Genomic DNA, 12838 nt, shown 5'->3' with positions numbered 1-12838 from the left:
TTCTTTATCCACAGATGCAAGCTTTCATGGCTTTTAAACATATAAAAATTGCAAAAACTTTCATTTTTTCCATTTTATATAAGGGACATCATTTTACTACACTATTGTATATGATGGGACTTGAGCATCCACAGAGGGTCCTGAACCAAACTCCAGCAGATACCAAGGGCCCACTGTGTAAGAGAATCAACTTGTTTAGTCATCTAGTTTAATTTCTTACCCTGAGACAGGCACAACACACCCAAATATTGCAGTGATGCTAATCTAATATCAGCTTGCCTAGCAATGGCTATTAAGTTCCATCTCCAGACAATTTACTAATTCACCCTACAGTAAAAAGGAAATTACAGTGTACAGCAGACAGTATCATGGAATAGTGTGGGAGTGGAGGCAAATCCTTCTCCTCCATAAATGTACACTTCCTTTTTCCAAGGTCAGTAATGAACTGGAGTTTCAGTAAGTGAGAAGGACAGATTGTCATCCTGTCCTAGGATCAAACCATACAGGACAGGTGAGATCTGCCAAGATGTTCTTACTTTAAAAACAAACAAACACAGTAAAAACAAAAATCAAAGAAAGCACAATTCCTCCAAAGCTGGTCACAACTGCACTACTGAGACCAGCTTTCTCCCCCCACCACGATCTTTCCTTTATACAACCAAACACAGAGGAATTTCAGGTGTAACGTGCACAACTGTTGCTGTATTTGTCTGTTACCCCACAAATACAACCTTAAAAGATTAGGTAATATATTACAGCATGTAAGGTTTTGCAACGTGACTGAAAATCCACTTCTTCAGATGCAGAAAGTGTTATCCTGTCTTGGCAGGCTTGCAAATCTGGAAGCACATGTGGGAGGAGCATGAGGAAAATAATTAAACTGTGAGGTCAAATTCCACAAAGTCAAAAAAAGTACAGTACAATCAATGATAGTTCTACTGAAGTTTAAAATAGCAGCTTCTGAGATTGGACAGTCTGCAAAACACCAAAGAGGAAAAAGTTACATAGGTTATATCAAGGTGAGGATCATGATGCTCTCCAGAGATTTTTAGATTACAAGTCTCCATATACCTTACTATTACTATGCCAACTAGGGCTGCTGGGACTTGCAGTTGAATAACCTCCCTGGAGGGCTGCATGATTCCCACCTCTGGGTCACTTCCTTCTTCCATGTATCAATGCCCTGATGACCAAGGAGCCCATACAGTTGCTTTGGTCTTTAAGTAATCCCTAGAGAAGGCCACATCTAGTTTACTTTAAAGTGTCAGATTTAACTGAGGGTTGAGTGTCTTGCTTGTAAACCAGTCTTCAAATAAATGACTGTAATAGATCTCTCTGTTTAGTATCACAGCCTGATATTAAATTTCTGTTATTACAATGTGTGAAGGAGCTCTTATATGCTTGTATTCAGTATATTCACAAATCACCCAAGAACATGAGAAGTGGCATATACACGCTGCAGGAGCTGTAGTTGCCCCCAAGTCCTCTTGGCACCTACAGACTGGGTGTGTATATATAAACAATATCTGTGTATATAAACACTATCTGATACACACACAAACATATCCACACACATTTATACAGTCGGCACTCCACATTTGCGGATTTTACTTTTGTGGATTTGACTATTGGCGTTTTTGATTAATATGCTCTCTAGGAGTCTCTTGCCAGAGGTTGATCATAGAGTTGTTCTGGAGAACCTAAAGGTTCCTAGAGAAAACACTTCTCTAGGCATTTGTAGGTCCTCCAGCATAATTCTTTGAAGACCATCAAAGAATGGGGAAAATCAGGTGATTAAAAAGGCATTTTCCTGGGAAAGTCGCAAGATCGCAGCAAAAAAAATTCAGATGACATCACGATCTAAGAGGACTTATCCTGAGGAGAACCAGGAATGCTCCAGCAACAAGCCATTCGTGGAATTTAATGGGATAAGTCCTCTCAGATCGAGATGTGTATGAAAATCTTCACCGTGATAATCACCTGTATTTCCCCCATGTGATAGTCTCCTATGATCAACTTCTGGCAGATGTTGATCACAGAGTTGCACTGGAAGACCTGGAGATACCCATAACCTCCTTAATAGAGTCCATCCATCTAGTATGTGGCCTTCTTCTCTTTCTACTTCCCTCTACCTTTCCTAGCATTATTTTTTTCCAGTGAGTTGTGCCTCCTCATGATGTGGCCAAAGTATGGCAGGCTCAGGCTAGTCATCTTGGCTTCCAGAGAGATTTCTGGTTTGATCTGCTCTAGAACGCATTTGTTTGACTTCTTGGCTGTCCATGGTAACCTCAGCACTCTTCTCCAACAACACATTTCAAATGAATCCATTCTCTTCCTATCTGCTTTAACTGTCCAGCTCTCACATCCATACATGGTAACAGAGAATACAATGGCTTGTATGATTCTAACTTTCGTGCTCAGTTTATATGTCTTCACATTTTAGGATTGTTCTAATTCTCTCATAGATGCCCTCCCCATTCTTAGATGTTTATCACACTATGCTCTTAAAGAGGTACTATTCCAGTGTGACTCCTCTAGCAGCCTCCTGTTGCATGCTGGGATTGGCAGTTTTAAGGAGCTGAACTTCTCTGCCTGAGAATTCTAAATACCCCTCCTTAAAACTGCCAATCCCAGCATGCAACAGGAGGCAGCTAGAGGAGTCACACTGGAATAGTACCTCTTTAAGAGCTCGTCTGATAAACACCACTGTTTTCTTGTCAGAAAGCTATAGAGAAGCGACTGAGGCGAAGCGGAGGAGAAAAACCGTTAGCCTCCAGGGGCGGGCCGTTTGCCGCCGTCGCCCCTCCCCTTTCTAGCCCCTCCCCTTTCTAGCCCCGCCCCTTTCTAGCCCCACCCCTTTCTAGCCCCTCCCCTTAGGCCTCTGCCAGGGGCGGCTCTGCTTAGCCAGCCTCCCAGACACAAACCGGGGCCTTGGCGGGAGAGAGGAAGGGCGCTGAGGAATGGGGCTCCTCTGCCGGGGCGGCGGTGTCTCCTTCTCCTTCTGCTGTTGTTCTCCCGCCCTGAGGCCTGGACCTGGGCTCCCACTGAGGTCTCCGCTCCTCAGCCTAATGTAGGAAGGCCGCTAACGCTGAGCCAGACAGGAGCAGCCGCCGCCGCCGCCGCCGCCGCCATGGCCTCCGCCCACCGCCCTCCGCCTTAGAAGCAGCAGCCTCCTCCTCCTCCTCCTCCTGCTGCTGCTGCTGCTCGATGTGGAGTTCGGGGGCCGCCGCGGTGCAGCTGCTCTCCCGGGCCGCCAAGCACGCCGCCGCCGCCCTCGTGGCCCGGGGCTCCCGTCACAGCGGCGTCGGCGTCGAAGGGCCCGAAGCGGGGTCCCCTGTGTGTCCCGGCGCCCGCCCCCAGGGCCCCGAGCGGGCGGTGGAGCTGCTCCTGTGGCAGCTGCCCGCCGAAGGGCGGACGTGGCGGTGCTGCTGCTGCTGCTGGTGCAAGGGCTGCCTCTGCGCCTCCATGGCGGCCGCCCTCTGCTTCGGCTCCCTGGCCCTGGCGCGACACTCGCTCCGCGGATGGATGCTGTGGGCCGAGGGCCTGGACGGCGTGGCCGGCGCGGCGCTCTTCACGGTGGGCTTCATCGTGGTCTCCTTCCCCTGCGGCTGGGGCTACATCCTGCTCAACGTGGCCGCCGGCTACCTCTACGGCTTCGTCCTGGGCATGGGCCTGATGGTCCTCGGCGTCCTCGTCGGCACCTTCGTCTCGCACCTGGCCTGCAAGAGGCTGCTGGCCCGATGGGTCCTGGCCCGGTGGATCCAGGGCAGCCAGAAGCTGGGCGCCGTCATCCGGGTGGTGGAAGGGGGCGGCGGGCTCAAGGTGGTGGCCCTGGCCAGGCTCACCCCGATCCCCTTCGGCCTCCAGAACGCCCTCTTCTCCGTGAGTGGCGCCGGGGAAACGGGGAGGGTCGGGAGGGATGGATGGATGGGTGGCCTTTGGGGAGCCTTTGGGCTTCAGTGGCCCCTGCGTTCTGGGGCAGGAAGGAGGTAGGACGCTGCAAGATGAGGCTCAAAATAATCCCCCCGAGACCGATTTACCTGACCCTGGCTCAGTGCTAGGCTGATCCTGGGAGCTGTAGTTTGCTCTGGCGCCAGAGCTCTCTCTGGGAGAGAAGGCTAAATGTCTCACAAAACAACACCTGAGGAAGTGTTGCTAGCCAGGATTTCATTTGAGTTTCCACAGTGCCAGCAGGGCTTCTGGTGCAGGAAAGATGTAGGACATTGCAAAATGAGGCTCAAAATAATCCCCCTGAGACAGGGACGTAGCTAGGATTTTAGGAAGGGGGGGGGTCCAGACTAAGTGCCACCATTATAATGGGGCTTGAGTGCGGCAGCACAGCAGCACACACCATTCATTTTTCTAATGGAAGGGGGGGTCTGGACCCCCCCCCCCCGCTACATCCCTGCCTGAGACCGCTTTAACTGCCCTGGCTCAGTGCTAGGAAATCTTGGGAATTGTAGTTCATTGTGGCACCAGAGCTCTCTCTGGCAGAGAAGGCTAAATGTCTCACAAAACTACAGTTCTCAGATTTCGCTAGCATTGAAACAGGGCAGTTAAAGCAGTCTTGAACTGGGTTATTCCTGCAGTGTGTTTTGGACCCATGAGTTAAAACCAATAATGTAAACACAAATCCATGCTTCTTAGTTTCTTTGGCATTGGCCCATACATGCACTTATGTGTCTCAGGACAGGGGCTTGTTGCAGCTTTATGGTGCCTCCTTAAGGTTTGTGCTAGAGGCTGTGTATTTTAGTGGCAGGCCTTTCCCCAGGAGTCCCCCTCCTCTTCCCCTTCTGGGTGCCTCAGTTCTCCTCACAGTTTCCCTCAGTTGTACCAACTGAGCATTATGTTTCCTCTGCTCGCAACAGGGCCTTGGTGCTGAGAGGTAATGTTCCCCCAGCCTTTTGTGTGCCTGTGCCTTCAAGTCACCTGTTGACATATGGTGACCCCATGAATTTCATAGGGTTTTCTTAGGCTAGGAATAGGTGGTTCTGCCGGTTCCTTCCTCTGAAATAGAGCCTACACCACCTGGTATTTATCGTGGCCCCTTATCCAAGTACTAACAGCAGACCTTGCTTAGTTTCCAAGATCAGAAGGGAACTGGTGCCTTTAGGGTATCTCGGTCTTTTGAGAATTGTTCATTGGTAAGTGGCTTCCCCAGGGCTACTATGAGGCTGCCTAAGGAGTGCCTGCTCAAAATGGAGGGTGTTGTGAAATTCCTCCTAGACAGAAGGTTGTAATGTAGGACCCGTCCTGGAAAAGGAGGCTGCATGGTCACCCTGCACTCAAACCACTATGCCATGCTGCCTTTCACTTTCAGGAATGCCACCAACCCACTGAGACACCTTTCTCTTCCTCATGTGAAACATAGCCTTCTTCATATGCTTTTAACTGCTTTTGTTGTTGTTGTTTTGTCCCTTCAAGCCGTTTCTGACTTATAGTGACCCTATCATGGTGTTTTCTTTTCAAGATTTCTTAAGAGGGCATTTGCCATTGCCATCCTGAGGCTGAGAGAGTGTGGCTTGCTCAAGGTCACCCAGTGGGTTTCCGTGGCCGAGTTGGAATTCGAAACCTGGTCTCCCAGTGTGCTAGTCCAGCAACACTGGCTCTCAATTATAGACCCAGGCAATGTGAATGATTGGAAATTGTGGCATGAAGAGCCAGAGCAGGGCGATCGGATGTCCAAACCACCAAAATGTAGGATATTCAAGAAAAAAACGGATGACAGTTACAAAATGTACGCTCATTCATGCTTCCTTGTCATGCTCAAAATGGAGGACATTTTGGAATTCCTCCTGGACAAAAGGCTTAAATATAGGACATGTCCTAGAAAAGGAGGACATCTGCTCACTTGGCAGTGGTGCCAGGGCAGTCCAGAGTGCGAAGCAGTGCTTAATTGGTCCTGTATTCATCCTGGCGCAGTTCAATTGTATTAGTATTTATACACTGTTCCTCAGCCACACATGTTCTCAAGAGCGGCTTTGTTGTTGCTGTGTGCCTTTAAGTGCTTTCTGACTTATGGCAATCCTAAAGCGGTCCTATCTGGATTTTCTTGGCAAGATTTCTTCAGAGGGGCTTTGCCATTGTCACCAGCCTCTGAGGCTGAGAAAGTGTGACTTGACCAAAGTTTCACAGTGAGTTTACATGACTGAGCTGGGTCTAACCCTGATCTCCAGTCATAGTCCAGTGCTCAAGTCACTACACCATACTGGCTCTCAGAGCAGTTTACAGATTGTTAATTTGACAACTATTGATTATAGAGAGCCAGTTTGGTGTAGTGGTTTGAGCCTTGGACTAGGACACCGGGGGACCAGAATTTGAATGCCAACTCAGTCATGGAAACCCACTGAGTGACTTTGGGCAAGTCACACTCTCTCATCCTTAGAGGAAGGCAATGGCAAACCCCCCTCTGAAGAAAACATGCGAAGAGAACTCCAGGATAGGCTTGCCTTAGAGTCCCCATAAGATGGGAATGACTTTAAGGCACACAACCACAAAATTAGAGACCCAGTCAATGTAAATAATTGAAGCCTATGGCATGCAGAGCCAGAGCCACCCAAGGACTGGTTCAGAATGGGTTTCCCCCTTCCTTCTCCCCTCCAGGGGAGTGGTTTTAAAGTTTACCATGGAAATGTGGGTTATGAAGCATATGTCACATGAGAACTACAGTAGTTAAAAAGGAAAGATCAATAGGGACCAGATGCTACATAAAAATGCATGTAATGGTTGCCTAGTATTTAAATTGCGGAAAGGTTTTCAAAATGGAGACACAGGTGGAAAGGAGGATACATTTTCCATTGCCCAGATCTCTGCTTCAGCAACACACACACACACACACACACACACACACACACACACCCAACCTCGGGGGAAATGTTTCTTTTAAAACTGCATGCAAGGGGAAAGTTGTTGTTGTGTGCCTTCAAGTTGTTTCTGAGTTATGGCACCCCTAAAGCTTTTATGGGGTTTTCTTGGCAAGACTTGTTCAGAGGGGGGTTGCTGGGTTTCCATTGCTGAGCCGGGATTTGAACCCTCCCAGTGTCCTAATCCAGCACTCAAACTATTACACCACGCTGTTACTTGGGCATATTTTTTTAGGCTGCAGTCCTAAATGCCTTTACTAGAGAGTAAGCAATACTCAATAGAAGCTTGCTTCTAGGACAAATGGTGTATAGGACTGCTATTCATGTGGGGAAATAGGCAGGGAAAAGGTTAAGTAATTGTGCCCTCCTTCTGGCTTTCTGCTTCTGAAGACCATCACAGGCTTTATGTTGTCTTCAGATAAGCTGTTGAGGTGGACTTATACACTAAGGGCCACATACTTGAAAGGTTATTCCTGCTGGCTCTCTCCCACAGCTTTTCCAAAAGGTGGTTTTTAAAATTCCACATAACTTTGAATTCCTTACAGGGAGCTTTCAAAGTATAGTTCTCATTCAGGAGACTCTTGCATCAGATTCTATCCCAAGTTTGTTTCTGCTTATTAAAAAGAAATGAAGATTCAGGGAAGCAGGAATAATATCCTCCTTTGGATTTATGTGACCTTGGATTTCTGTGTCTCTTTGAAGGGAAGCATTAATTAATTCTGAAATAAGAAAGATGCAGGTAGTGCTGTGTTGGTTTTGGCTCTTGGCAGACTATTTCTCCATCTGTGTTTTGCTTTCAGATCACAGGAGTGATCCTACAGTTAACTTTGTCTGGCCCTTTGATATTCAAATTCTGATTGTATGAATTAATTGAAAACCTGTGTCTGCATGTAAATGACTGGTTGTTATGCAGAGTTATAATTTTTCTGGGAAACCATAGCGGTATCTTTTTTTTTTGTCTTGCGAACATTCAGAAATTAAGGGAGCTTCTTGAGGAACTGTGGTGTTTTCCTTTCCCCATTGTCCAAAGAATTTGAGGGGGGGGGGAATTCAGTTTCATTAAATCTTAATGAAACCATAACCATTAATTAATAAAGAAGAAACTATGGGGAGGGGATTTCATATGTTTTAAAACGCTGATTCATTTTTGATGCATTTTTGGTATGCTGTAAAAGTGCCATCCTATACATATCTAGTTTGTGCACATTAGTGACATAAAATTAGTTGGAACTGAAAATTGGGCAACTTATTTTAAGTGCTCCTGAGGGCTTTTCTAGATGGGACAAATGTGTCAGGAATCTGGAATGTTGGTTTGCAGCTTTGACACTCACAGTTTCGATTATTCGCGAGGTCAGGGCTACTGTACACACACTCCTCATCCCTCCTGGGCTTTTCCCCAGGGAGGGAAAAAGCCCGGGAGGGAGGAAGGATGCAAGCGCCAATCCTGCCCCTTTCCAGGAAGGAAAGCTGTCTCTTTCCTCAAGCTGCTCTCTGCCTTGGGAAAGGGTTTGGGGAAAGTGAACAACACCCTCTTTCTGCCATTGCAAGGCTTCAGAGAGCTTTCTGGAGCTCCCTGAAGCCAAGTTGGAAGGGAAGGAAGGAGCCACAAATGTGTGCTCCCTTGCCCTTCCAGGGCCTCTGAGAGCTTGTTAGAGCTGTTTGAGGCTTCAGAAGGGTACTCACTGCTCTTGCCCCCGCTTTATTTGTGAATTTTGATTTTTGAGGGGGTCTTGTGCCCCTAACTCCCGTGAATGTCAAGGCTCGACTGTATAGTACATCAGTGAAATAATACTCTTGCTTTGTAACTGAAGATTTTTTTTAGAGAAATCAAGGGATTTTCCAAATTGGTTTATAGAAGGGTGAGTTCTCAAGATATAGCACATTGTGTTTTGCTTGGTTCTGTTGTTTGTTATTGCCTCTGTCTACTGGATCCATTGTTTTGTGGTGCTGTTTGTAGTTATTTATTGGGTCTACACTTGGGTTCCTCCAACTTTTTTTAAAACTGGGATGTTGTTTATCTAGGTGGTGCAGTAGTTTGAAGGTCAGTTTTTCTCCTTTCTTATATTAATTCCGCCTTCCCGTTGGGGTTATGGTATTAACACTGCAAAAGTGTCCATTTAACGGATGTACTGTAGCACTACAATTACATGTAAATCAAAGAGAAGGAAATTTGTCTTTCAGACTATAGGATTATCTCAGCAAACTATGATGCAGTTTTTAATTTTTTTAAGAGTCCTAAAGCAAATCCATGAAATAGATACAAACTACCCCTCCCCCCAAAAAATAGTGGAATGAAAGGACAACAAGTGTCAAAACCCAAAGAAATGTGTCTTGAGAATTCGCTGTTCTTTAGATCAGTTTTGAAGAACACTGGATTCAGTGGGATTTACTTAATGGTAAAGATGTAGAAGTACACCCTGAGTTCATAAGTTGGGCCTTAATAATGGTGTTGCTGAAGTTACACAGTTTTCAGTTTGCATTGATCTTGATTCTGTGGTGCCCTCTAAGATTGTCATCCTATAGCAGCAGCTTCTTAAATGGCTTCTGTGGAGCTGGAAGAACATTTAAATTGTCCAACTACGTAGAAAGAAAGGCAGTCTTATAGGAATCGGCTTATACACCTATGCTTATCAGGACAAGGTCCTGTTGCGGCATTATGGTTGTGAAACTTTAAGGTTTGTGCTAGAGTTATGTATTTTAGTGGCGTGCATAAGGAGCTGTCAGAAATCATCTTAGGCAAATTTCTCCAGAGGTCTGTAACACCCCAACCCATTACATCCCCATCCCCCAGTCTGGCTACTTCAGTTTTTTTCGGTTTCTGCACTTATACCAGCTGAGTATTTTGTTGTTTCTGATCTCAACGGGATCTTGGTGTAGACAGATAATGTTCTCCCAGACTTTTGTGTGCATGTGCCTTCAAGTGGCCTGTCGACGTATGGCAACTTCATGAATTTTACATAAATAATCAGAGATGACTTTGCTAGGTCCTTCCTCTGAAATATTGCCTACAGCACCTGATATTTGTGGTGGTCCCCCATCCAAGCACCACCAGAATGGACCCTGCTTATCTTCTGGATCAGAGGGGATCTGGTGCCTTTAGAATATTTACATCCTTGAGAACTGTTTATTGGTAAACGGCTTTCTCAGGGCTATGAGACTGTTATTGTTTAAGCCATACAGTGTGTTTAGTACAACTGCAGCTTTTATCTTCTTGGCAATTGGCATTTTTAAGCACTCACAAAAAAGTTAATGAAGTTATAACAAATAATTTGAAAGTTAATGTGTGTATCTGGGTGCATGTGCAGCAGAGTGCAGAACTCAGAGGATAAAAATATAATAGAGTTACTTCTAAGGGATAATAATCAATTCTAGTACTGTAATGCCAATATTTTCCAAGATATAAAAGGATGAACATCTTGGAAATTATTAAATCACATCTTTAGCAAAATTATGGAAAAGCAGTTTGAAGACATTTGCTTGAGAATAGGAATGTTTGCATTATATACTTCAATTAGACCTCTGTAGTTCAATCTTTTGCATTTTTACCTTTTGAGTATCAATGTGATAATGTTACTTTTGGCATGTGTAGTAATTCATATATTTTTAAGACCTATCTTTTTATTTTTTTTGTTTTGGAGTACACATTCTTTGTAAAATACTTTGAAGCCGCTTCAAAAAGAATATAACAATTGCAGAAAATACATGGAATACCTACCCTCAAGTCGACCCCAACTCATTGTGACTCTGTGGATGAGACATCTCCAGTTCTCCTGTGTTCTGCTGTTCTGTTTAGATCCTGTGAATTCAGGCCTGTGACATCCCTGAGTGAATCTAGTGGTCTTTCTCTTTTTCTGTTATTTTCTACATTACCTAGCATTGTTGTCTTTTCTAATGAGTCCTGCCGTTTCAAGATGTGGCCAGAATGTGACAGTCTCACTTTCATCATCTTGTCTTCTGGCGAGAGTTTAGGTTTGATCTATTCTAGGATCCATTTGTTTGTCTTTTTGGCCATACAAAATAGTTTTTGGCCAAACTGATGCTCCAAAATCGACTTGGGATTTTATTGTTTTATATGCTGGTGTCAGTTAACTTGAAAACACGGGGAAAAATTAAAGAGTGACCCATTACTTCTTATACTGCTAGTATTAAATAAAAGAAAGGTTTTCTTTCAGAATTAATTAACAGTGATTTACTGAAATAAAAATACTTGGGAGGTTTTGGTTTTGGGGAAAGATATTGAATATTCATGCCACGGAATGTTAAACTAGTTTACTTGGACATAAAGTTCACTGGGACATAATCCCTGGTAACTATGTTTAGAATTGCAGCCATAAACTAGGCTCATAGCTGTGAGAGGCAGACCTGTTAAGCACTTAGAATTTAGACCTTTGGTTTGTTGCCTTTAGACTATTTCTAAAGCATGATTCTGCAGTGCAGTGTGCTAGTCTCCATGTAGAATGCTGCTGAAGATTTTTTTTCTTTCTTTCACAGAGAGAAATCTCAGTATAGGAGAAAACATTGTGTACACTGCCACGTTTATATCCACAAGAGCCAGAATGAATTGTCTTAAATCACCATAAAAAAGGCATGTTCACACCATTATGAAGTCAATGTTCCTTTAAAAAATAATTTACAACCTCCCTGAAAAAGTATTCATACAATTTAAAATGTTGGTTTGCAACTAATTGTAGCATTTACATTAGTTACAGCTATGTTTTGCTTTTATTTATCATGCAGCTTGTAAGAGTAATGCCGAACTATAACTGCTGGAGGGGAAATGTGCAATTATGAAACTAATTGATTTTTATTGTTGTTTCTCTGTACAGACGTAGAAAATGCTAAGTGAGATTACACAGGAAGCCTAGCAGTATAACTCCTTGCTTTAAGAATTAAATCCCACTGTATTCAGTTGGTCTAATTCTCAAATACAAGTATGTTTCAGGGTAAAGCTGCAGTCATATGCACATGTACAAGGGAATAAATCTCAGCAAAAGCAGTGAGACTTGCTTCAGAATAAACATATAAAAGATTACTTTGCACATACGAAGAACACTGCAGAATGTGGTGGCAGTAACTGAACATAATTAACAGTGTTCAGTTAATCCCTCTTCATTTGTGGCTTTGATTATTTGCAGATTTGATTAATATGTTCTCTTTAGGAATTTCTAGGTTCTCCTGTGCAACTCTGCCAGATGTTGACCACAAAGATGCACTGGAGGACTTAGAGATTCTTAGAGAAAGCACTTCTCAAGGGATTTGTAGGTCCTCCAGCATGATTCTTTGGTCAACTTCTTCTGTCAAATGTTGACCATAGATTTACACTGGAGGACCTACAGATTCCTAGAGCAGTGTTTCCTTAGGTAAACAAAATAATGATATTTTATTTGCAGTTTTTCCACTTTCATGGGAGTGCTTTGCCCCTAATGCCAGTAAATGCGGATGGCTCACTGTACCTGCATGCAGTCAAACACAGATTGATTTGGAATGTAGAGTTACAGATTTCCAGTACTTGAAAGCTGCATCACTTACAGAAGTCATGTGGTTAGATAGCATAAAAAGCAGTGGATGTTTCTGGTAAGATCAAGGATGGTGTTTCCTGTAGACTAGTATCTGTAATGACAGTTCTGGATGCAGTAGGAGGTGACTTACTGGGTTTTATTGTAATGCTTGATCTCAAAAGTTAGAAGTGTCTCATTGCTTCTTTTTACCAAAAAACAAACAAACAAAAAACAGGGATTCAGTCTGTGGTGAAAGGGACAAAGATGTAGTTTGAGACTATTATACCTGTTCATTGGGGTATAATCATCATTGAAATCATAGAATCATAAAGTTGGAAGAGACCGCAAGGGCCATCCAGTCCACCCCCCTGCCATGCAGGAAATCCAATCAAAGCATCCCCAATAGATGGCCATCTAGCCTCTGCTTAAAGACCTCCAAGGAAGGAGACTCCACTACACTCCGAGGGAGTGTGTTCC

The 12838-nt window shown here is 44.3% G+C and overlaps 1 protein-coding gene across 1 annotated transcript in view; it reads left to right on the top strand.

Moving 5' to 3' along the window:
• Window positions 1-2877: 2877 nt before the first annotated feature.
• TMEM64 (transmembrane protein 64) overlaps window positions 2878-12838 on the top strand; it is a 37922-nt gene continuing 27961 nt past the window's right edge. Inside the window, exon 1 of the mRNA XM_042462676.1 lies at window positions 2878-3882. Within this exon, the coding sequence (XP_042318610.1) occupies window positions 3208-3882 (675 nt within the window). The 5' untranslated portion in view covers window positions 2878-3207. The remainder of the gene's footprint in view (window positions 3883-12838) is intronic.

The sequence above is a fragment of the Sceloporus undulatus genome, chromosome 4, assembly GCF_019175285.1.
Source record: "Sceloporus undulatus isolate JIND9_A2432 ecotype Alabama chromosome 4, SceUnd_v1.1, whole genome shotgun sequence".
Taxonomy (NCBI): Eukaryota; Metazoa; Chordata; class Lepidosauria; order Squamata; family Phrynosomatidae; genus Sceloporus; species Sceloporus undulatus.
Note: the sequence above shows the minus strand (reverse complement) of the source record. Positions and strands in the feature narration are given on the sequence as shown.